We start from the raw sequence: 22,704 nt of genomic DNA on the forward strand, positions 1-22,704 counted from the left end.
CAATTATTCAGCCTGTACCTATACCTAGGGTGACATACAGAACTGTGCACAATTATTCAGCCTGTACCTATACCTAGGGTGACATACAGAACTGTGTACAATTATTCAGCCTGTACCTATACCTAGGGTGACATACAGAACTGTGTACAATTATTCAGCCTGTACCTATACCTAGGGTGACATACAGAACTGTGTACAATTATTCAGCCTGTACCTATACCTAGGGTGACATACAGAACTGTGCACAATTATTCAGCCTGTACCTATACCTAGGGTGACATACAGAACTGTGCACAATTATTCAGCCTGTACCTATACCTAGGGTGACATACAGAACTGTGTACAATTATTCAGCATGTACCTATACCTAGGGTGACATACAGAACTGTGCACAATTATTCAGCCTGTACCTATACCTAGGTGACATACAGAACTGTGCACAATTATTCAGCATACCTAGGGTGACAACTGTGCACAATTATTCAGCCTGTACCTATACCTAGGGTGACATACAGAACTGTGCACAATTATTCAGCCTGTACCTATACCTAGGGTGACATACAGAACTGTGCACAATTATTCAGCCTGTACCTATACCTAGGGTGACATACAGAACTGTGCACAATTATTCAGCCTGTACCTATACCTAGGGTGACATACAGAACTGTGCACAATTATTCAGCAAGTACCAATACCTAGGGTGACATACAGAACTGTGTACAATTATTCAGCCTGTACCTATACCTAGGGTGACATACAGAACTGTGCACAATTATTCAGCCTGTACCTATACCTAGGGTGACATACAGAACTGTGCACAATTATTCAGCCTGTACCTATACCTAGGGTGACATACAGAACTGTGCACAATTATTCAGCAAGTACCTATACCTAGGGTGACATACAGAACTGTGTACAATTATTCAGCCTGTACCTATACCTAGGGTGACATACAGAACTGTGCACAATTATTCAGCCTGTACCTATACCTAGGGTGACATACAGAACTGTGCACAATTATTCAGCCTGTACCTATACCTAGGGTGACATACAGAACTGTGCACAATTATTCAGCCTGTACCTATACCTAGGGTGACATACAGAACTGTGCACAATTATTCAGCCTGTACCTATACCTAGGGTGACATACAGAACTGTGCACAATTATTCAGCCTGTACCTATACCTAGGGTGACATACAGAACTGTGCACAATTATTCAGCCTGTACCTATACCTAGGGTGACATACAGAACTGTGTACAATTATTCAGCCTGTACCTATACCTAGGGTGACATACAGAACTGTGCACAATTATTCAGCCTGTACCTATACCTAGGGTGACATACAGAACTGTGCACAATTATTCAGCCTGTACCTATACCTAGGGTGACATACAGAACTGTGCACAATTATTCAGCCTGTACCTATACCTAGGGTGACATACAGAACTGTGCACAATTATTCAGCAAGTACCGATACCTAGGGTGACATACAGAACTGTGTACAATTATTCAGCCTGTACCTATACCTAGGGTGACATACAGAACTGTGCACAATTATTCAGCCTGTACCTATACCTAGGGTGATATACAGAACTGTGCACAATTATTCAGCCTGTACCTATACCTAGGGTGACATACAGAACTGTGTACAATTATTCAGCAAGTACCAATACCTAGGGTGACATACAGAACTGTGTACAATTATTCAGCATGTACCTATACCTAGGGTGACATACAGAACTGTGTACAATTATTCAGCCTGTACCTATACCTAGGGTGACATACAGAACTGTGCACAATTATTCAGCCTGTACCTATACCTAGGGTGACATACAGAACTGTGCACAATTATTCAGCATGTACCTATACCTAGGGTGACATACAGAACTGTGTACAATTATTCAGCATCTACCTATACCTAGGGTGACATACAGAACTGTGTACAATTATTCAGCATGTACCTATACCTAGGGTGACATACAGAACTGTGCACAATTATTCAGCCTGTACCTATACCTAGGGTGACATACAGAACTGTGCACAATTATTCAGCCTGTACCTATACCTAGGGTGACATACAGAACTGTGCACAATTATTCAGCCTGTACCTATACCTAGGGTGACATACAGAACTGTGTACAATTATTCAGCCTGTACCTATACCTAGGGTGACATACAGAACTGTGCACAATTATTCAGCCTGTACCTATACCTAGGGTGCCTCAAACATTTGCACAGTACTCTAGTAATTTTATGTATTGCACTGTACTGCTGACACCGCCGCAAAAAAAACAAATTTCATGACATAGTTATGTAATTGATGATAAACTCGATAATGATATGGGTCTCTTTTGTGGACTGAGTGGGAAAGGGGCAAGGAGAGGGGAATCATGGTTGGGAAAGGGGGAAGGGAGAGGGGCAAGAGCAGGAAGCACCAGAGAGACATTCTGTAGCAATCAGTAAAACAATTGTTTGGAACCTAATGACCTTGCCTGGTGTCTCAGGGCTGGGCGTGTCTGCACCCACACTGCCCCATGCCCATGGCCGTCCTCCCCTGCCACCTATCCACACCCCTACCATAACACTCCACCTTCTCCGTTCCCAACATCCTTTGCTCCCGTCAGATTTACAAACTCGCTTTCTGCTCCACGTTGACAAATGCGGTACTGAGCAAAAGTCTTCATACATGCGCCTCAGACTTTTGCACAGTACTGTATGTTGTGAAATTTGTTGTTTTCAGGCAACAGTACAGTGCAATACTTTAAAAAATATATAAGTTACAATAAGGATTATATATAAAAATAAATAAATAACTAGTGCAAAAAGAGGCCAAAATAGTGAAGCTGTGTTCACAGACCATTCAGAAATCTGATGGCGGGGCGGGGAGGGGACAAGAATTTGCCCTTAAAATGTTTAAAGCATGTGTTTGAGTTGATTATCAATGAGGAGGAGATGCACTGACTGTGGTTTCCCAGTGAGGAAGTCAAGGATCTCCCTTGTTGCAGAGGGAGGTACAGAGGCCCATGTTTTGTTGCTTGTTGATTAGTACAGAGGGTACAACGCTGATCTCAAAGTTAAAAGTAAATTTATTATCAAAGCTCATATATGTCACCATATACAACCCTGAGATTCATTTCCTTGTGAGCATACTCAATAAATCTATAGCATAATAACCATAATAAAATCAATGGAAGACCACCCTACTTGGGTGTTCAACCAGAGTGCAGAAGACAACAAACTGTAAATGCAAAGAAATAATAATGATAATAAAGTGGCAAGCATCATTCATCAAAATCTTGTTTTAAAATACAGACTCATAAAAGAAGTTATACATTACAATAAATACAAGCATGATCCAGTTTTAGAATCAGAATACCACAAATTATATTATGACTGATCAGTTGTTACAGACAGGACAATCCATAAAAACTATCCAGATATAATAATATTGGATAAACAAACAAGTACAACTTATTTAATAGATATAACCCTTCCAAACACACATAACTCACAGAAATCAAGAAGTGAAAAACATCAGCAATATACTGAATTAAAAGAGGAAATTGAGAGACTTTGGAACAAGATATGCATTGTCTTGGTTAGTAATGTCTATCACAGGTACTATCCCAAAGTCACTACACAATAGCATTAAACAACTAGGGCTACACAGCAATATCTATGTAAATCTTCAGAAAGCCACAATACTAAACACCATTAGAATATCCTGAAAGTTCCTAGACATTGAGAAACGAGTATGCTTGGCTATGCTCATACCTCAGGTTTTACCAGCTTGAGCTGAGAAAATATGAAAATAATAATAACAAATGAGTAATAAATAACTAGAACATTAGAAGAAGAGTCCTTGAAAGTGAGTGCATTGGTTGTGAAACAATTCAATGATGAGAGAAGAGAAGTTGAGTGAAGTTATCCCCTTTGGCTGAAGGGCCTGATGGCTGGAGCAGTGAGAAGAGAGGATGTAGTGGGTGGTGGGGTCCCTGTCAATGGATACTGCTTTCCTGTGACAACGATCCACATAGATGTGCTCAATGGCTTTACCCATGACAGACTGAGCCGTAAACATTTTCCATTCAAGGGCATTGGTGTTTCCATACCAGGCTGTGATACAGCCAGTCAATATACACTGCTTTCATTCCTGGAATCATTCTCGTAAAACCCAAACAGAAGGCAGTAATGTCCAGTTACAAGGGGGGCAATTCTCATCAATTTCTTTCTTTGGTCGGACAGCTAGGTGACATCTGTAAACTGCAAATCAAAGAAGCCCGAACAGAGTCCATCTTCTCATCAGGACTCACATCATTTAACTAAAATTATCTGACCACTGGTACAAACTTGCAGAGAGTTGTGGACACAGCTCTGCACATCACAGGAACTAGCTACCCCTCCAAGGGCTCTGTCTACACTTCTCACTGCCAATTTCAATTCCATTTTGATGATCGGTGGTCAGGAGCTCCCAGGTGCTTCACTATACATAGCACTGACCATTGGAAAATACCCATGCCCCTTGCAGCTTGCAGTACCGGTGCCATTTCACTCATAGGACATTCTGCAGTGGGGCAAGAACAATGTCAGCATCTGTTTCTTGCTTCACAGATGCTGAGTGACCTGCTCAACATTTCCAGCATTTTTGGTTCCATTACGGGTATCCATCCTCAGCAGTATTTTGCTAAACAGGATCACGTTGACCCCTAGGAAAGGCCACATCCCTCAGCCATATGCTGGCTCCCAGAAGCAAAACCAACTCACATTCTACATACCCTGAGGAGGGAAGTGGAAAGAAAGGAACTCATAAGATTCTGTATTTTATCGGTGAAGGGACACCAGCTGAATGCATGTGCAAGAGGTATGGGAGAAGGAATGCACATGAAGGAGGTAGCTAGCCAAATGTGCATGAAGGAAATGTACCTTGCAGTTGTTGAACCCCTCTGCAAACAAGATGATCTCTGCAATCAATGTTGAGTCAGGGACCACCATGGAGATAGGCCTGAACATTGACTTCAGGTTATCTGGCAGTTCTGTGCGGCCAGCGTACCCTGTAATAAATAACAACAGTGTTTTACTTATTTCCTCCTGACTCTCCGTGCCTGCACTGGTAGGGACATGCATAAATGTCTGAGCCTCTCCATCCCACTCTGCTGCACATTAAGACTGCCGTTGATTGGCTCTTCAGCTCAATTCACCTGCCTTAGTTCTCTACAGTGCAAAGCCCTGACAGGGTCTTGAAGCTCTGTTTGAAACCCAGCCTCCACAGAGTCATAGAACACTACAGGACAGAAACAGGTACTTCAGCCCATCTGGTCCATGCCAACGTGATTCCTGCCTAGTCCCATCTACCCACACCCAAGCCAAAACACTCTATACCCTTCCTATCCATGTTCTGATCTGAACATCCCTTAAGTATGACCATGTAGATTTCTTCCGGGTGCTGCACTTCCCTTCCATATTCCAAAGACATACAGGTTAGTAAGTTCATTGATCGCATGGGTGGAACTGGAGGGTGTGGGCTCGTTGGGCTGGGAAGGCCAGTTACTATGCTGTATTGCTAAATAACAATAAACAATAATGATAATATGATAATAAATACTGTAATTAAACCCACATCTACCACTTCCACTGGCAGCTCATTCCACATTCATACGACTCCTAGAGTGAAAAAGTCCTCCCTTAAATGTTTCATCTTTCAGTCAAAAGCTAATTCTATTCTCACCCAATCTCAGTGCAAAAAGCCTGTTTACATTTACAGTGGTGCGAGAAAGTTTGTGAACCTGTAGAATTTTCTCTATTTCTGCATAAATATGACCTACAATGTGATCAGATCTTCACATAAATCCTAAAACTAGATAAAGAGAACCCAATTAAAGAAATAACACAAAAACATTATACTTGATCATTTATTTATTGGGAAAAATGATCCAATATTACATGTATTTGTTGGAAAAAGTATGTGAATCTCTGGGGTAATGCCTTCTACGGAAGTTATTTGGAGTCAGGTGTTCCGATCAATGAGAAGAGATTGGAGGTGTGGGTTGTAGAGGTGCCCTACCCTATAACAAAGACACACAAAGCCAGGTTACTGACAGAGCCTGCTCTTCCCGAGAAAGATCTGCGTATGTACACCATGCCTCGATAAAAACAACTTTCAGAGGATCTTAGAAGAAGAATTGCAGAGAAGCATGAAGCTGAAAAAGGTGACAAAAGCATTTATAAAGACCTGAATTTTCATCAGTAAGAGAAGTTGTTCTACGAATGGAGGAAATTCAGTACTGTTGCTACTCTCCCAAGGAGTGAGCATCCTGCAAAGATCACACCAAGAACACAACGTGCAATACTGAAGGTGGTGAAAAAGAACCCAAGGGTGACAGCAAAAGACATACAGAATACTCTAGAACTTTCTAAAGTCTCTGTTCCTGTGTCCACTATAAGAAAAACACCGAACAAGAATGGTGTTCATGGAAGAACACCATGGAGGAAGCCACTGTTCTCCAAAAAAACACTTTGTTGAAAGTCTCAAGTTTGCAAAAGATCACCTGGGTGTTCTACAACATCTCTGCGAAAATGTTCCATGGATAGATGAGACAAAAATTGAACTTTCTTGTAGAAATGCATATTGTTATGTTTGGAGGAAAAAGGGCACTGCACACCAACATCAAAACCTCATTCTACTATGAAGCATGGTGGAAAGAACATCATGGTTTGGGGCTGCTTTGCTGCCACAAGGCCTGGACAGCTTGCAATCATTGAGGGAACAATGAATTCAAAATTGTATCAAGACATTTTACAAGAAAATATCAGGGTAGCAGTCCATCACCTGAAGCTTTATAGAAGTTGGATAATGCAATAAGACAATGATCCGAGCAGACAAGAGTAAATCAACAACAGAATGGTTTGAAAAGAAGAAAATTCGTGTTTTGGAATGGCCAAGTCAAAGTCCTGACCTTAATCCTATAGAAATGTTGTGGAAGGACCTGAAACAAACAGACCATGCAAGGAAGCCCAGAGTTGAAGCAGTTTAGTGAGGAGGAATGGCCTAAAATTCCTCCAAGCCGATGTGCAGAACTGATCAACTGTTACCAGAAATGTTTGGCTGAAGTTATTGCCGTACAAGGGGGTCACACTAGTTACTGAAAGCAAAGGTTCACATACTTTTTCCAACAAATACATGTAATATTGAATAACATTTCTCAATAAATAAATGATCAAGTATAATGTTCTTTGTGTTATTAACTTAATTGGGTTCTCTTTAGCTAGTTTTAGGACACGTGAAGATCTGATCACATTTTAGTTCATATTTATGCAAAAATAAAGAAAATTCTACAGGGTTCACAAACTTGCTAGCAGCACTGTACCTATTTATACGATTCATAATTTTGTATAGCTCTATCAAATCGTCCCTTATTCTCCTACACTCCAGCAAATAGAGTCTTTCCCTCCAACTCAGGTCCTTAAGCCCCGGAAACATCCTTGTAAATTTTCTCTGAACACTTTCAGGCTAATTGATGTTGTAATATTAATATTGTGAGGACATGTTTTAGATTCCATAAGACCAGAAGACAGAAGAGTAGAATTAGGCCACTTGACCCATCGAGTCTGCTCCACAATTCAATCAGGCTGATATTTTTTTCCCCTCCTCAGCCCCACTCCCTAGCCTTCTCCCCATAACATTTGATGCCATGTCCAATCAAGAACCTATCAAGCTTTGACTTAAATATACCCAATGACCTTGCCTCCACAGCTGCCTGTGGTAATAAATTCTACAAATTCACCATGCTCTGGCTAAAGAAATTTCCCCGCATCTCTGATTTAAATGGACACCCCTCTAGCCTGAGGCTGTGCCCTCTTGTCCTGCACTCCCCCACCATGGGAAACATCCTTTCCACATCTGCTCTGTCTAAGCCTTTCAAAACATTCAAAACATTTCAATGAGATCCTCCCCCCATCCTTTTAAATTCCAACGAGTACAGATCCAGAGCTATCAAACATTCCTCATATGATAACCCTTTCATTCCTAGAATCATCCTCGTGAACCTTCTCCAATGCCAGCATATCTTTTCTTAGATGAGGAGCCCAAAACTGTTCATAAAACTCAAGGTGAGGTCTCACCAGTGCCTTATAAAGCCTCAGCATCTCATTCCTGCACTTGAATTCTAGACCTCTTGAAATGAATGAACATGGCATTTGCCTTCCTCACCACTGAGCTCTACCTGCAAGTTAACCTTTAGGGTGTTCTGCACAAGGACTCCCAAGTCCCTCTGCATCTCAGATTTTTGGATTTTCTCCCCATTTAGAAAATAGACTGCCACTTATTCCGTCATCTAAATTATTGATATACAGCATAAAAAGAAGGGGTCCCAACAGCGACCCCTGTGGAACACCACTAGTTACTAGCAGCCAACCAGAAAAGGATCCTTTTATTCCCACTCGCTGCCTCCTAGCAATCAGCCAATACTCTAACCATGCCAGTAACTTTCCTGTAACATCATGTGCTCTTAACTTGGTAAGCAGCCTTCTGTGTGGCACTTTGTCAAAGGCCTTCTGGAAGTCCAAATATACACCATCCACTGCAACCCCTTTATATATTTTACATGTAATCTCCTCAAAGAATTCCAACAGATTCATCAGGCAAGATTTTCCCTTAAGGGAACCATGCAGACTTTGTCCGATCTTGTCCTGTGTTACCAAGTACTCCATAACCTCATCCTTAACAATTGACTCCAACATCTTCCCAACCACTGGGGTCAGGCTAACAGGTCTATAATTTCCTTTCTGCTGCCTTCCTCCTTTCTTAAAGAGTGGAGTGAGATTTGCAATTTCCAGTTCTCTGGCACCATGCCAGAGTCCAATGATTTTTGAAAGATCATTACTAATGCCTCCACAATCTCTATCGCTACCTTTTTCAGAATCCTAGGGTGCAGTTCATCTGGTCCAGATGACTTATGTACCCTTAGGTCCTTCAGCTTTTTCAGCACCTTCTTCCTTGTAATAGTAACTGCACTCACTTCTCTTCCCTCACACCCTTCAACATCTAGAACACTGTTAGTGTCTTCCACAGTGAAGACTGATGCAAAATATCTGCCATCTCCTTGACCCCTGTTATTACTTCTCTGGGCTCATTTTTAGTGGTCCTATATCCACTCTCATCTCTCTTATTTTTTACATACTTGAAAGAGCTTTTGCTATCCACTTCGATATTGTTTGCTAGCTTGCTTTCATGTTTCACCTTTTCCCTCCTAATGATTCTTTTAGTTGCTCTCTGGAGGGTTTTAAAAGTTTCCCAATCCTCTGTCTTCCCACTAATTCTTGCTTTGTTATATGCCCTCTCTTTTGCTTTTACATTAACTTTGACTTCCCTTGTCAGCCACATTTTGCTATTTTGGCATTTGAGTATTTTTTTCATTTTTGGAATAAATCTATCCTGCGCCTTCCTCATTTTTCCCAGAAACTCACGCCATTGCTGCTCTGGTGTCATCCCCGCCAGCATCTCCTTCCAATTTACTTTGGCCAACTCCTCTCATACCGTTGTAATTTCCTTTTCTTGACTGAAATGCTGCTATGTTAGACTTCACTTTCTCCCTATCAATTTTCAAGTTGAACTCAATCATACTGTGATCACTGCCTCCTAAGGGCTCTTTTACCTTAAGCTCCCTAATCACCTCCGGTTCATTACATAACACCAATCCAGTATAGCTGATCCCCTAGTAAGCTCAGCGACAAACTGCTCTAAAAAGCCATCTCATAGGCATTCAACAAACTCACTCTCTTGAGATCCATTACCAACCTGATTCTCCTAATCAACCTGCATGTTAAAATCTCCCATGACTATCAATACATTGCCCTTTTGAGATACCTTTTCTATTTCCTGTTGTAATCTGTGGTCCACACCTCAGCTACAGTTGGGAAGCCTGGATATAACTGCTATCGGGGTCCTTTTACTCTTGCAGTTTCTTAACTCAACCCACAAGGATTCAACATCTTCTGACCTTACGTTACATCTTTCTACTGATTTGAAACCATTCTTTACCAACAGATCCATGCCACCCCCTCTACCTACCTTCTTAACCCTTCAATACAACATGTAATATCCTGGCGGGGAGATTAGCGGGGGCTACTGAGGTGACTTTAAGCTAGAATGGTTGGGGGGTGGGAATCAAATTAAAGAGGCTAGGCATGAGGAGGTTAGTTCACAACAGAGGGATGGGAACCAGTGCAGAGAGACAGAGGGGTGTAAAGTGAGCGTAGAAGCAAAAAGTACAAAGGAGAAAAGTAAAAGTGGCAGGCCGACAAATCCAGGGCAAGCATTAAAAAGGGCCACTTTTCAACATAATTGTACAAGGGCTAAGAGAGTTGTAAAAGAGCGCCTGAAGGCTTTATGTGTCAATGCAAGGAGCATTCGTAATAAGGTGGATGAATTGAAAGTGCAGATTGTTATTAATGATTATGATATAGTTGGGATCACAGAGACATGGCTCCAGGGCGACCAGGGATGGGAGCTCAACGTTCAGGGATATTCAATATTCAGGAGGGATAGACATGAAGGAAGGGGAGGTGGGGTGGCGTTGCTGGTTAAAGGAGAGATTAACGCAATAGAAAGGAAGGACATAAGCCGGGAAGATGTGGAATCGATATGGGTAGAGCTGCGTAACACTAAGGGGCAGAAGACGCTGGTGGGAGTTGTGTACAGGCCACCTAACAGTAGTAGTGAGGTCGGAGATGGTATTAAACAGGAAATTAGAAATGTGTGCAATAAAGGAACAGCAGTTATAATGGGTGACTTCAATCTACATGTAGACTGGGTGAACCAAATTGGTAAAGGTGCTGAGGAAGAGGATTTCTTGGAATGTATGCGGGATGGTTTTTTGAACCAACATGTCGAGGAACCGACTAGAGAGCAGGCTATTCTGGACTGGGTTTTGAGCAATGAGGAAGGGTTAATTAGCGATCTTGTCGTGAGAGGCCCCTTGGGTAAGAGTGACCATAATATGGTGGAATTCTTCATTAATATGGAGAGTGACATAGTTAATTCAGAAACAAAGGTTCTGAACTTAAAGAGGGGTAACTTTGAAGGTATGAGACGTGAATTAGCTAAGATAGACTGGCAAATGACACTTAAAGGATTGACAGTGGATATGCAATGGCAAGCATTTATAGGTTGCATGGATGAACTACAACAATTGTTCATCCCAGTTTGGCAAAAGAATAAATCAAGGAAGGTAGTGCACCCGTGGCTGACAAGAGAAATTAGGGATAGTATCAATTCCAAAGAAGTAGCATACAAATTAGCCAGAGAAAGTGGCTCACCTGAGGACTGGGAGAAATTCAGAGTTCAGCAGAGGAGGACAAAGGGCTTAATTAGGAAGGGGAAAAAAGATTATGAGAGAAAACTGGCAGAGAACATAAAAACGGACTGTAAAAGCTTTTATAGATATGTAAAAAGGAAAAGACTGGTAAAGACAAATGTAGGTCCCCTGCAGACAGAAACAGGTGAATTGATTATGGGGAGCAAGGACATGGCAGACCAATTGAATAATTACTTTGGTTCTGTCTTCACTAAGGAGGACATAAATAATCTTCCAGAAATAGTAAGGAACAGAGGGTCCAGTGAGATGGAGGAACTGAGTGAAATACATGTTAGTAGGGAAGTGGTGTTAGGTAAATTGAAGGGATTGAAGGCAGATAAATCCCCAGGGCCAGATGGTCTGCATCCTAGAGTGCTTAAGGAAGTAGCCCAAGAAATAGTGGATGCATTAGTGATAATTTTTCAAAACTCGTTAGATTCTGGACTAGTTCCTGAGGATTGGAGGGTGGCTAATGTAACCCCAATTTTTAAAAAAGGAGGGAGAGAGAAACCGGGGAATTATAGACCGGTTAGCCTAACGTCGGTGGTGGGGAAACTGCTGGAGTCAGTTATCAAGGATGTGATAAAAGCACATTTGGAAAGCGGAGAAATGATCGGACAAAGCCAGCATGGATTTGTGAAAGGAAAATCATGTCTGACGAATCTCATAGAATTTTTTGAGGATGTAACTAGTAGAGTGGATAGGGGAGAACCAGTGGATGTGGTATATTTGGATTTTCAAAAGGCTTTTGACAAGGTCCCACACAGGAGATTAGTGTGCAAACTTAAAGCACACGGTATTGGGGGTAAGGTATTGGTGTGGGTGGAGAATTGGTTAGCAGACAGGAAGCAAAGAGTGGGAATAAACGGGACCTTTTCAGAATGGCAGGCGGTGACTAGTGGGGTACCACAAGGCTCAGTGCTGGGACCCCAGTTGTTTACAATATATATTAATGACTTGGATGAGGGAATTAAATGAAGCATCTCCAAGTTTGCGGATGACACAAAGCTGGGTGGCAGTGTTAGCAGTGAGGAGGATGCTAAGAGGATGCAGGGTGACTTGGATAGGTTGGGTGAGTGGGCAAACTCATGGCAGATGCAATTTAATGTGGATAAATGTGAAGTTATCCACTTTGGTGGCAAAAATAGGAAAACAGATTATTATCTGAATGGTGGCCGATTAGGAAAAGAGGAGGTGCAACAAGACCTGGGTGTCATTATACACCAGTCATTGAAAGTGGGCATGCAGGTACAGCAGGCGGTGAAAAAGGCGAATGGTATGCTGGCATTTATAGCGAGAGGATTCGAGTATAGGAGCAGGGAGGTACTACTGCAGTTGTACAAGGCCTTGGTGAGACCACACCTGGAGTATTGTGTGCAGTTTTGGTCCCCTAATCTGAGGAAAGACATCTTTGCCATAGAGGGAGTACAAAGAAGGTTCACCAGATTGATTCCTGGGATGGCAGGACTTTCATATGAAGAAAGACTGGATGAACTGGGCTTGTACTCGTTGGAATTTAGAAGATTGAGGGGGGATCTGATTGAAACGTATAAGATCCTAAAGGGATTGGACAGGCTAGATGCAGGAAGATTGTTCCCGATGTTGGGGAAGTCCAGAATGAGGGGTCACAGTTTGAGGATAGAGGGGAAGCCTTTTAGGATCGAGATTAGGAAAAACTTCTTCACACAGAGAGTGGTGAATCTGTGGAATTCTCTGCCACAGCAAACTGTTGAGGCCAGTTCATTGGCTATGTTTAAGAGGGAGTTAGATATGGCCCTTGTGGCTACAGGGGTCAGGGGGTATGGAGGGAAGGCTGGGGCGGGGTTCTGAGTTGGATGATCAGCCATGATCATAATAAATGGCGGTGCAGGCTCGAAGGGCCGAATGGCCTACTCCTGCACCTATTTTCTATGTTTCTATGTTTCTATGTAACCTTGGACATTCAGTTCCCGGCTACAACCATCCTTCAGCCACGATTCAATGATTCCGCTGTCCCCAAACCTGAGCAGCCTACCCTGTAGATATTGCCTACAGGGCTGAGATGGGAGAGTTCTGCCTCGGAAGGGGAACATTCCAAGCTGCCTCTCCCAGTCCACAGTCCCAACAGCCTTACCTGGGTTCATGGTTATGAAGATGCCGCACGAGCAGATCAGGTTGATCTCGCGCCCTTCAAAGACGAAGCGGTTTAGCCCAGCGGACAGGGCGGACAGGATGGAAAGGATCTGCTGAGCCACTACTGACAGCACCTCAATGTTGATGCGGTTAAATTCATCAAAACAACCCCAGGCTCCAGTCTGTACACACAAACATTCAATACTGTCGCATCAGCACATTAATGACCCACAACAAGAGACAGAGTATTGCATGATTACTGCAGGTATATTCACCACCTTCTGCTGACATAAATGCAAGGCCCTACTTCTACATTCTCTCCTCCCTCAGGACATCCCAAAGCACTTTATAGCCACAAGTAGTGTTGAAGTTATTATCATAACATGGCAACATAAGGAGCTCCCACAGACGACAGTTTTTCAATATCAGATCAGATTAGATCCATGTACTTATCACACGTATATCACAATGAAATATGTTGTTTGCATTAACAACCAATGTAATTTAGGGGTGTGCTGGGGCCAGCCACAAGTGTCACCACACATTCCAGTGCCAATATAGCATGCCCATCACATTCAGCACAACAGCACAAGCATCACCAACAACAACAGCAACAACAGAAGCTTTTGGCAGTCCCCATGTTCAACAACACAGTTCCTCCTCCCCCTGTTCCTCTGACATTACCGTAGGACTGCACCTGCCCGCTCCCAATATGCCGAGCTCTCTTTCAGCACTGCCCCTCTGATGCAGGTGGTTTCCACACTACGGCCGTTCGGTAAGGCAGCATAGCAGTTAGCGTAATACAATTACAACAGCAGAGACTCGGGTTCAATTTGCAGCCACTGTATGTAAGGAATTTGTACGTTCTCCCTGTGACTGCATGGGTTTCCTCTTGGTGTTTCAGATTTCTCCCACCTTCCAAAGATATACTGTACAAGAACAGGTTAGGGGTTACTAAATTTTGGGCATGTTATGTTGCTTTCAGAAGCATGGTGACATTTGTGAGTTGCTCCCAGCACACCTTTGATGCAAACAGTGCAATTCACTGCATGCTTGGATGTTTTGATATACATCTGACAGATAAAGGTGATCCTTGAAATTCCCAACTTCTGATGACAATGACAAGATTGGTTTCCTCTTTCACCTGTGCCAGTCCAGAATACATTCGGCCCATGGATTTGTAGTCAAGGCCTTCGGAGCAGTTGACCACAATCACATACATTCCCAGTGCTTTCCCTAGATCTTTCACTGTTTCAGTCTTCCCTGTTCCAGCCGGACCCTTGGGGGAACCTCCTCGATGCAGATGGAGAGCAGTTGTCAGTGTCATATAGCACCTGGAAAGAGAAGAAAGGGCGGGTTGATGAGGCGGAGATTCCCTGAGGTGTCTATGACTTTAATGACAATGCCTGCATGCAGGAAGAGATAACGAGCTGAAGAAGAAGGAATCTAATACGAGAGGACACTGGACCATGGGAGAAAGGGAAGGAGGACTGGAATCAGAGGGGGCTGAGAAGAAGAAAAGGGATGAGAAGAGAACTAGAATGGGGAATGGAAAAAGAGAAAAGGGGAGAGTGAGGATAAATTACTGGAAGTTGGTGATACAGATGTTCTTGGCATGATAGGGGATTCTAGGACAAGAGGGCATGACTTCAGGATTGAAGACGTCCGTTTAGAACTCAGATGCAGAGAAATTACTTTAGTCAGAGGGTGGTAAATCTGTGGAATTTGTTGCCACAAGTGGCTGTGGAGGCGAAGTCATTGGGTGTATTTAAGGCAGAGATAGATAGGTTCTTGATTAGCCAGAACATCAGAGGGTATGGGGTGAAAGTAGGGGAGTGGGGATGACTGGAAGAATTGGATCAGCCCATGATTGAATGGTGGAGCAGACTCGATGGGCTGAATGGCCTACTTCTACTCCTATATCTTATGGTCATCTGGTTGGAGGCTATCCGGACAGACTATGAGGTGTTGCTCCTCCAAGCCAAGTTTGGTCTTATTGTGGCAGTACAGGAGGCCATGGATGGACACGACAGAATAGGACTGGAAGTCAAATTTAAATGCATTGCCACCAGGAGATCCTGTCTTTCATCGCAGGAAGGGCAAAGGTGCTCGACAAAGGGCTCCCCCCAATTCTGTGTCTGGTCTCATTAATGTTGAGGCTGCACTGAGAGTACTGGATATGGTAGATAACCCCATCAGACTCACAGGTGAAGTGTCGCCTTACCTGGAAGGACTGTTGTGAGTCTTGAATGGTGGTAAGGGAGGACTTGCCCCTATGGAGGGCAGAGAGTGGCTGAGGAGAGGGTAACATGTTTAGTGGTAGGATCGCGTTATAGTGTAAAGACCAGCTGTCTGATAATTTGCCTTTAGAATACTATGTGAACTGAGTGCTGGTCATGCTTGGACTGACAAGGTGAACTGAATAGTTCCAGTAATTATGTTCCTGCATTTCCTTAGCAGTGCTGTGGGTAACAGGGCTCCCTGCTTTACATCCGCATTTACTGTCCCACCGATTGCCACTCTGATGTTGTGTCAGTTCAGGCACTAACAGCACTGAGTCAAGTCCCACTGTCGGTAAGGCAGAGAGGGGAGGGGAGATGTGGGCCCCACCTATCCGTCAGTGGAGTGATCACCAGGCGTCCAGAGTTGCCCAGATACTCATAGCCATACTGGAAATGGGTGTTAGTTTGTCGGATTAGACAGTCATCCAGATCCTGCGGAAAACACAAGAGTGCAGAGACATTAGGCAAAGCCATCTCCCACTACACATCAGGCAATGTAATAAATCAACAGGTAGACCCTGTAGACCCTTATTGCTACTCTGTGAAGTTACCTCCGATTCTGGGGAAAGTTCAACTATCCTTGTGTACGGGGTCTTTCTTTTGTTACATTTAAAATGGCGATTTTGTTATGTTAATCTGGGGAATGCGGCTTTGTTGTGCTTTAACGCTGAAGAGAGTTTGCGCTAACAGTTTGTTTCACTTTAAAATGAGATAACAAGGTTCTATTAGCCAATGGGTGGTTATGTATCGTTTCGTTTTCGGATACCATGCTGTATGATATGACTGTGGACTGAGTTTTGGCGGGGAGTCGGAGGAGAGACGAGGAGGACCGCGGACGTGTGGAGAGGCTCCGGTTGATCACTCAGGGTGGTCCCGAGCCGTGAGTCGACGGAATTCGGGTGGTCGTCTGACGTCGAATTGAGCTCCAACGTAGCGCGCAAAGAACTTGGACTTTGATAAGTGTTGGCGCCTTTTTTTCCCATTACTTTCCTCTCTGTATCAAATGTATATTAATGTCATAGAATTAGTAATATCTATAAAGTGTATTTGTTAAACTTTACTGGGTGTGCTGGCTGATGATTGATGTTTGTGATTGATTCGGGTGGCGACTGACCCTGGGGGGAGTGTTGAAGCGGGTGCTGGGCTGGATTTCCCCTAGACATACACGAGCCAATATAACGGAACGTTACAAGTGGGGGCTACCGTCCTGGATTTGGACTTTTTTTCGGGAAAGTTGTACTTGTCGTTGTGGTAAGTGGTGTGAAGATGGATCGAGATAAGATTGTAAATTGGTGTGAATTGGAGGAGGTACCGGTGAATCATGCGTGTGTGGTAAGCGGGGTCGATTATCGCATTCCGGCAGAGGTACTGGTGCGAGAGTTGAGTTTGATTAAAGGTATCGGGCAGGTAGAACTTGTAGCTAGAAGGGGTGGGAAAGAACTGGAGGCTAGCTGGATGTTGGTGCGGACGAGTGCCGACATCATGACTTTAGAATTACCAGCGACAGTCCATGCCCCGGGGGAGGCGGGGCTGTGGGGTCTCCACACCCTCCCCGAGGACGCAAGTGAGGAGGTGCCGGAGGAGGAGGAGCTAGATGAGGCCCCCAGCCGGGTGCCCGTAGCAAGAGGTGGAGGGTGTGGAGTGGGAAGGTTTGGCCAGGCCCCGCCCCCATGGGCTTGAGGAGACTGCAGAGTTAACGGCTGCCAGTACCTCCCTGGCGAGAAGGGTTGAGGGGCACCACCCGAAGCTGAGAATTTTCTCGGGAGCCAAGCCCACCCCGGAAGGGGAGGATGACTATGATACCTGGGTTGAAGATACACCCCAATAGTTAGAGGTGTGGCCAGTTTCGGATGAGGAAAAGAGACAGCGATTGGTGGAAAGCTTAAGGGGCGGGGCGGCCCGGGTGGTCCGCGATCTGAGAGCGGCACGCCCCTTGGCTTCCCTATCGGAGTGTTTGGACGCTTTGGAGGAAGTGTTTGGACTGTCAGGGGATCCCTGGCGGCATTTAGCGGAGTTTCACCGGATGGGGCAGAGAAGAGTGGAAAAGCTCTCAGACTATGCTTTCAGGGTGGAAGGAAAGCTTACGGGGTTGCTGCGACGAGGGATAGTGAGGGAGGACGAAGTAGCGGAGTTTAGGATGAGCCAGATATGTAGCGGTTCCCGGGAGGATGACAGAGTGGCTTGGCGTGTACGGCAGTCATTTAAGCGGAGCCCCCCATCATTCGGACAACTGATCCAAGAGGTACGGGCTGAGGAGTGTGCTTTGGGCCGACCAGGGGGCTCGGACCCTCAGGGACGGTCTTCAGCGGTTCAGGAGGTGGTAGTCGGGGTGAGACCAGAGAAATCCAAGGGGTCCCCAGGGGCCCGTATCGGGAGGAGAGAGGCGGCGAGTAGTGGGTGCTATAACTGTGGGAGAGAGGGGCATTTCCGCCGGGAATGTGAGTGGCCGGGGGCGTGCTACCGCTGTGGGGAAGCTGGCCACTTGCGGAAGGATTGTGAGAGACGAGATGCGCCGAGGCGGGAGGGCCCCCGGGCCACCAAGAAGGGAGAGGTGTCGGGAAACTTAGGAGAGGCTCAGTGAGGGGACGGACTGGAGTCTCGGGAGGAACACGTTCCCAGAAAACCGCTATGGAACCCCAGAAAGAACAAGCACAAATTCCTGATGGACTGGTGAGACCCCGTTCCAGCGTGTCCCTACAGATAGAGGGAATCTTTGCGAAAGCCATCCTTGACACCGGGTCGCAGGTTACCTTACTGTACCGGTCGTTCTACAACAAATATCTGAAACATTTGGCAGTAACTCCGTTTAACGCATTGGAGATTTGGGGCATAAGTGATGGTGATTACCTGTACGATGGATACTTGTCAGTGAGATTGGAATTTTCGGAGGGAGATGTGGGAGTATCGGAAGCCTTTGAGACGCTGGTGTTGGTTTGTCCGGACCCGGTGGAGACCGGTGGTGCTGCCCTGTTGGTGGGGACTAACTCCCCTCTGGTGCGACGGCTCTTGTGAGCCTGTAAGAAGAAGGGGGGGGGAGAACTTTCTGGAGACCCTCTCGGTACACCCCGTGTTCCGAGCGGTGTACGAAGGAGTGACTGACCCCCAGGAGCTGGATCTTGAGTGCAAACGAGGGACGGTGTGGTGCACTCAGGCGAGGCCTACGGTGATACGGCCAGGGGAGGCGGCATTAGTGATGGGGACCCCCAGATTCCCCGGATTACCGGCGGGCGAGGCCCTGCTAGTAGACGCCCCCGACGACCTGGAAAGGGAGTCCCGGTTCCCGGCTGGGGCGCTGGTGAGACCTGAATTGCAGAGGCCCTCAGCTGTACAGGCACGGCGGATGGGGGTGATGGTAAGGAACATAATGGAGTGGAAGATCACCTTTAAGCGCGGGATGCTCCTCGCGTACTTGTTCCCGGTGACGGTGATGTCCAGCGCCCCCGTGAAGCCCACTGGAGGGAAACTATTGGGAAACGGGGGGCGGCTGACCGAGGAGGCCTTTAATTTTGAGAACTCCCCTGTACCGCCGGCTTATAAGAGCAGGCTGGTGGAGAAGATGCTGAAGTTAGGGGATGTCTTTTCTCAGGGCGAGTTTGATGTAGGATGTTCCAAGAGCACTCGGCACACTATCCGGGTGACAAATGACACCCCGTTTAGGGAGAGGTCGCGGCGGTTGGCCCCAGTAAATGTGGAAGATGTGCGTCAGTTGAAAGACGCAGGGATTATTGCGGAGTCCCGAAGCCCCTATGCGTCCCCCATAGTGGTGGCAAGGAAGAAAAATGGGAAGGTACGCATGTGCGTGGACTATAGGACCCTGAACCGGCGCACTGGTCCCGACCAATATACGGTCCCGAGGGTGGAAGATGCCTTGGCCTGTCTGAGTGGTGCACAGTGGTTCAGTGTATTGGATTTGCGGAGTGGGTATTACCAGATTCCGATGAGTGAGACCGATAAAGAGAAGACGGCCTTTATCTGCCCCCTGAGATTTTTCCAGTTCGAACGAATGCCCCAAGGCATCTCGGGGGCCCCAGCCACCTTCCAGCGGCTCATGGAGCGGACAGTGGGGGACATGAACCTGCTGGAGGTATTGGTGTACCTGGACGACCTGATAGTGTTTGGATCTACGTTGGAGGAACATGAGGAGCGGCTGCTGAAGGTGCTGAGTCGGCTGAAGGAGGAAGGATTAAAACTTTCCCTGGATAAATGTCAGTTCTGCAAGACGTCAGTCAGTTACGTTGGGCACATAATCTCGCGAAATGGAGTGGCCACCGATCCGGATAAGATAGCCGCAGTCACCACCTGGCCGAGACCTCAGAAGGTGAGCGCCTTACGCTCGTTTTTGGGGTTTTGCGGATATTACCGGCGATTCGTGAAAGGATATGCGAAAATGAGTCATCCATTGAACCAGCTGCTGTGTGGCTATCCACCTGTGGGGAGGAGGGGGAAGGGAGACCGAGGGTCGGAGGTAGGAGGATACTTGAACCCGGGGGAGCCTTTTGGATTGAGGTGGGATGCTCAATGTGAGGAGACGTTCCAATCTCTAAAAAGGGCGCTGACACTGGCCCGGTGTTGGCTTTTGCTGATCCCCAGAAGCCATATGTTCTACGCAGTGATGCCAGTCACGAGGGTCTGGGGGCTGTCCTGTACCAGGAACAGGGCAACGGATTGAGGCCGGTGGCATTTGTCATCCGGAGCTTGTCGCCATCTGAGAGAAACTATCCCACTCACAAGCTGGAGTTCTTGGCGTTGAAATGGGTGGTGGTGGACAAGTTGAGTGACTACCTATACGGGGCCCAGTTTGAGGTGAGAACTGATAACAACCCCCTCACTTATATCCTGACCTCGGCGAAGCTGGACACTACTGGGCACCGGTGGTTAGCAGCCTTGTCTGCCTATGAGTTCAGCCTGAAGTACCGCCCCGGGAGTCGGAACATCGATGCAGATGCCCTGTCTCGTCGGGCGCACGACGAGTCGGGCATGTCCGAGGAGTGGAAGAGTGTCCCTGCCCAGGGAGTAAAGGCCATGTGTCAAGTTGGGAGCGACGGGGAAGTAGGAGCACAGATGGGAACGGATCAGGCAGTAGATCAACTGGGGGCTGACGATGACGCGCTGCCCACTGTTTACTGTAATGTGACTGCTCTGAGGAACAGGCAGCTGCCGGAGTTGAGCCCCCAGGAAGTAGAGGCGGCTCAGCGTGATGACCCAAGCATTGGCACGATCTGGTACGCGGTTAGCCAGGGTGATATGGGGCAGGTGGAGAAGGTGAAACATGCCTCCGTTCCCCTACTACTGAAGGAGTGGCCCCGGTTGAAGCTGAAGAACCACGTCCTGTACCGGGTCACGTCGCCTCTGGACCACCCCCGGCGCTGGCAACTGGTCATGCCTGAGAAGTATCGGAAGACTGTGCTCCAGGCTCTACATGATGATTCCGGGCACTTAGGGGTAGAGAAGACCTGTGGATTAGTCAAGGACCGGTTTTACTGGCCCCGGATGAGGGGGGAGGTGGAAGAATACTGTAAGACCTGTAGTCGTCGCATCAGGAGGAAGACCTTGTCTGCGCAGGCGGCCCCGTTATCCCACTTGCAGAGTGCGGGACCCATGGACCTGGTGTGTATGGATTTCCTGTCTATTGAGCCAGACACCAGAAACACCGCCAATGTCTTGGTCCTCACGGATCACTACACTAGATATGCGCAGGCTTTTCCCACTAAGGACCAGAAAGCGACTACAGTGGTGAAGGTGTTATGGGAGAAGTACTTTGTTCATTATGGCCTTCCCCGGCGGATCCACAGTGATCAGGGACGGGACTTCGAGAGCAGGCTTATCCATGAATTGCTGGATATGCTTGGGGTTGAAAAGTCCAGAACCACCCCCTATCACCCGCAGGGTGATCCTCAGCCCGAGAGGTTTAACTGGACCCTGCTGGACATGCTCGGCACCTTGGAGATTGGACAGAAGAGTAAGTGGAGTCGGCACATTGCCCATTTGGTTCATTGTTACAATTGTACTCGCAATGATGCTATGGGGTACTCGCCCTACTGTCTGATGTTTGGACGGGAAGCGAGGTTGCCCATTGATCTGTGTTTTGGGACTGAAGCAGGGGAAATACCTTCGAAGCCATGTCTGAAGTACGTGTCCGATATGAGGAGAGAGTTGAAAAGGGCGTATGAGTTGGCTGAGGCGGCAGCCACCAAGCAGAACCAGCGGAATAAAAGGAGGTATGATCAGAAGGTAAAGTTCGTCCAGCTATTGCCGGGAGACCGAGTCCTTATCCGGAATTTAGGACTACAGGGTAAGCACAAGTTGGTGGACCGTTGGGCAGCCACCCCCTATGTGGTGGAGAGTCAGATGCTGAATCTCCCGGTTTACCGGGTGAGACCCGAGGACGGGCAGGGGCCTGTCAAGGTACTCCATCGGAACCACCTGTTGCCTCTGGGTCGAGAGGTGAAGGTAGACCCAGAGCCCGAATGGGAGTTTACTCCTATTACGAGGACTCTGCGAGGGCGCGGGGCGAGGGAAGAATCCGCTGCGAAGAAAACGGGGCCGATCCCCACCTCGAGAAGGGATACGTCATCGGAAGATGATGAGTCGGACGTGTGGTACCTGCTTCCGTTCGCTGATTCCCCGGTGCCGGGAGAAGAAACTCCTGGCCCTTCCATCACTGAGTCAGGGGAACCGAGGGAGGGTGTTGCAGAGCCGCCTGTATTACAGCCGGGATTGGGGGAGGGTGTTGCAGAGCCGCCTGTATTACAGCCGGGATTGGGGGAGGGAGTTGCAGAGCCGCCTGTATTACAGCCGGGATTGGGGGAGGGTGTTGCAGAGCCGCCTGTATGACAGCCGGGATTGGGGGAGGGTGTTGCAGAGCCGCCTGTATGACAGCCGGGATTGGGGGAGGGTGTTGCAGAGCCGCCTGTATGACAGCCGGGATTGGGGGAGGGTGTTGCAGAGCCGCCTGTA

The 22,704-nt window shown here is 46.7% G+C and overlaps 1 protein-coding gene and 1 long non-coding RNA gene across 4 annotated transcripts in view; one reads left to right on the forward strand and one right to left on the reverse strand.

The window, feature by feature from the left end:
- The window catches only part of dnah2 (dynein, axonemal, heavy chain 2), a 503,144-nt gene that overhangs the window by 287,753 nt on the left and 192,687 nt on the right, over window positions 1-22,704 (reverse strand). The window contains exons 36-39 of the mRNA XM_063048700.1: window positions 16,076-16,179; window positions 14,610-14,799; window positions 13,467-13,647; window positions 4,926-5,053 (exon numbers count right to left, since the gene is read on the reverse strand). Of these exons, the coding sequence (XP_062904770.1) occupies window positions 4,926-5,053; window positions 13,467-13,647; window positions 14,610-14,799; window positions 16,076-16,179 (603 nt within the window). The remainder of the gene's footprint in view (window positions 1-4,925; window positions 5,054-13,466; window positions 13,648-14,609; window positions 14,800-16,075; window positions 16,180-22,704) is intronic.
- LOC134346884 (uncharacterized) overlaps window positions 16,562-22,704 on the forward strand; it is a 97,378-nt gene continuing 91,235 nt past the window's right edge. For all 3 annotated transcript variants that reach the window (XR_010018047.1, XR_010018049.1, XR_010018048.1), the window contains exon 1: window positions 16,562-16,709. This is a non-coding gene — a long non-coding RNA (uncharacterized LOC134346884). The remainder of the gene's footprint in view (window positions 16,710-22,704) is intronic.

This window comes from Mobula hypostoma, chromosome 5, assembly GCF_963921235.1.
Source record: "Mobula hypostoma chromosome 5, sMobHyp1.1, whole genome shotgun sequence".
NCBI lineage: Eukaryota > Metazoa > Chordata > Chondrichthyes > Myliobatiformes > Myliobatidae > Mobula > Mobula hypostoma.